The sequence below is a fragment of the Monoraphidium neglectum genome (genome assembly GCF_000611645.1).
Source record: "Monoraphidium neglectum strain SAG 48.87 unplaced genomic scaffold scaffold05297, whole genome shotgun sequence".
NCBI lineage: Eukaryota > Viridiplantae > Chlorophyta > Chlorophyceae > Sphaeropleales > Selenastraceae > Monoraphidium > Monoraphidium neglectum.
Window position 1 is genome coordinate 1 of NW_014008333.1, and position 723 is coordinate 723.

Below are 723 nucleotides of genomic sequence, written 5' to 3' on the forward strand. Positions count from 1 at the left end.
GCGCGGGGTGGAACCGGCCCCACCTAGGCACAGGCCACTATTGTTGTTGCCAAACCCACTCGCTGTCAATTTCCCTTGCTTGTCCCGCCCTCACGCCCCCCTCCCCCTGATGCAGCCAGCCGGGCTCTGCGCCCCCAAGTGGCCCCCAGCCCCCCCGCACCCTCGCAGACCAGGCTCTGGCAGCGCGCCTCACAGCCGGCCACCAGCGCCGCTATGGGCTCCGCCAGCAGTGCGCACTGCGCCTTGTAGCCCGCAATCACAACCTCCTGGGGGGTAGGCTGGGGGCACAGGAGGGGACAACGAGGGTGAAGTGTGGGTTGTTGGGCTGGGGGGGGGAAGGGGGAGACTAGGTCGCGGCGCGCGATCAGTGCCCGGGTTGCACGGCGCCACCAGCGATGTAGCGGGAGGCCGTAGCCCTGGAGTGCTGAGCGCATCCCTGGCCGCCCGCCCCCACTGGCGCTGATGTCGCCGAGCAAGCTGCCCACGACACCAGCTCCCCGCGGCGCAACGAAAACGGCGCCCCCAGCTCAGCACCCACCTCCCCACCCTCCCTGCTGCCGGCCTTGCCCGCGCCGGCGGCGCCCTGCGGCAGCGCCTCCCCCGCCTGGTAGGTTGAGGCCCACAGCAGGGGCGCCTCCTCCCGGGGCGCAAAGGACCGCATCATGTGGCGCACACTGTCCGTGGACACCACGGTGGTGATGCCCAGGCGGCCCGCCTGTGCGA

At 71.6% G+C, this 723-nt stretch overlaps 1 protein-coding gene across 1 annotated transcript in view; it reads right to left on the reverse strand.

The window, feature by feature from the left end:
• Positions 1–65: 65 nt before the first annotated feature.
• Positions 66–723, reverse strand: part of MNEG_15407 (hypothetical protein) — a gene marked incomplete at both ends in the record, with an annotated part of 2,137 nt that continues 1,479 nt past the window's right edge. Inside the window, 2 exons of the mRNA XM_014036122.1 lie at positions 66–278; positions 539–715. Coding sequence (XP_013891576.1) covers positions 66–278; positions 539–715 — 390 coding nt within the window. The remainder of the gene's footprint in view (positions 279–538; positions 716–723) is intronic.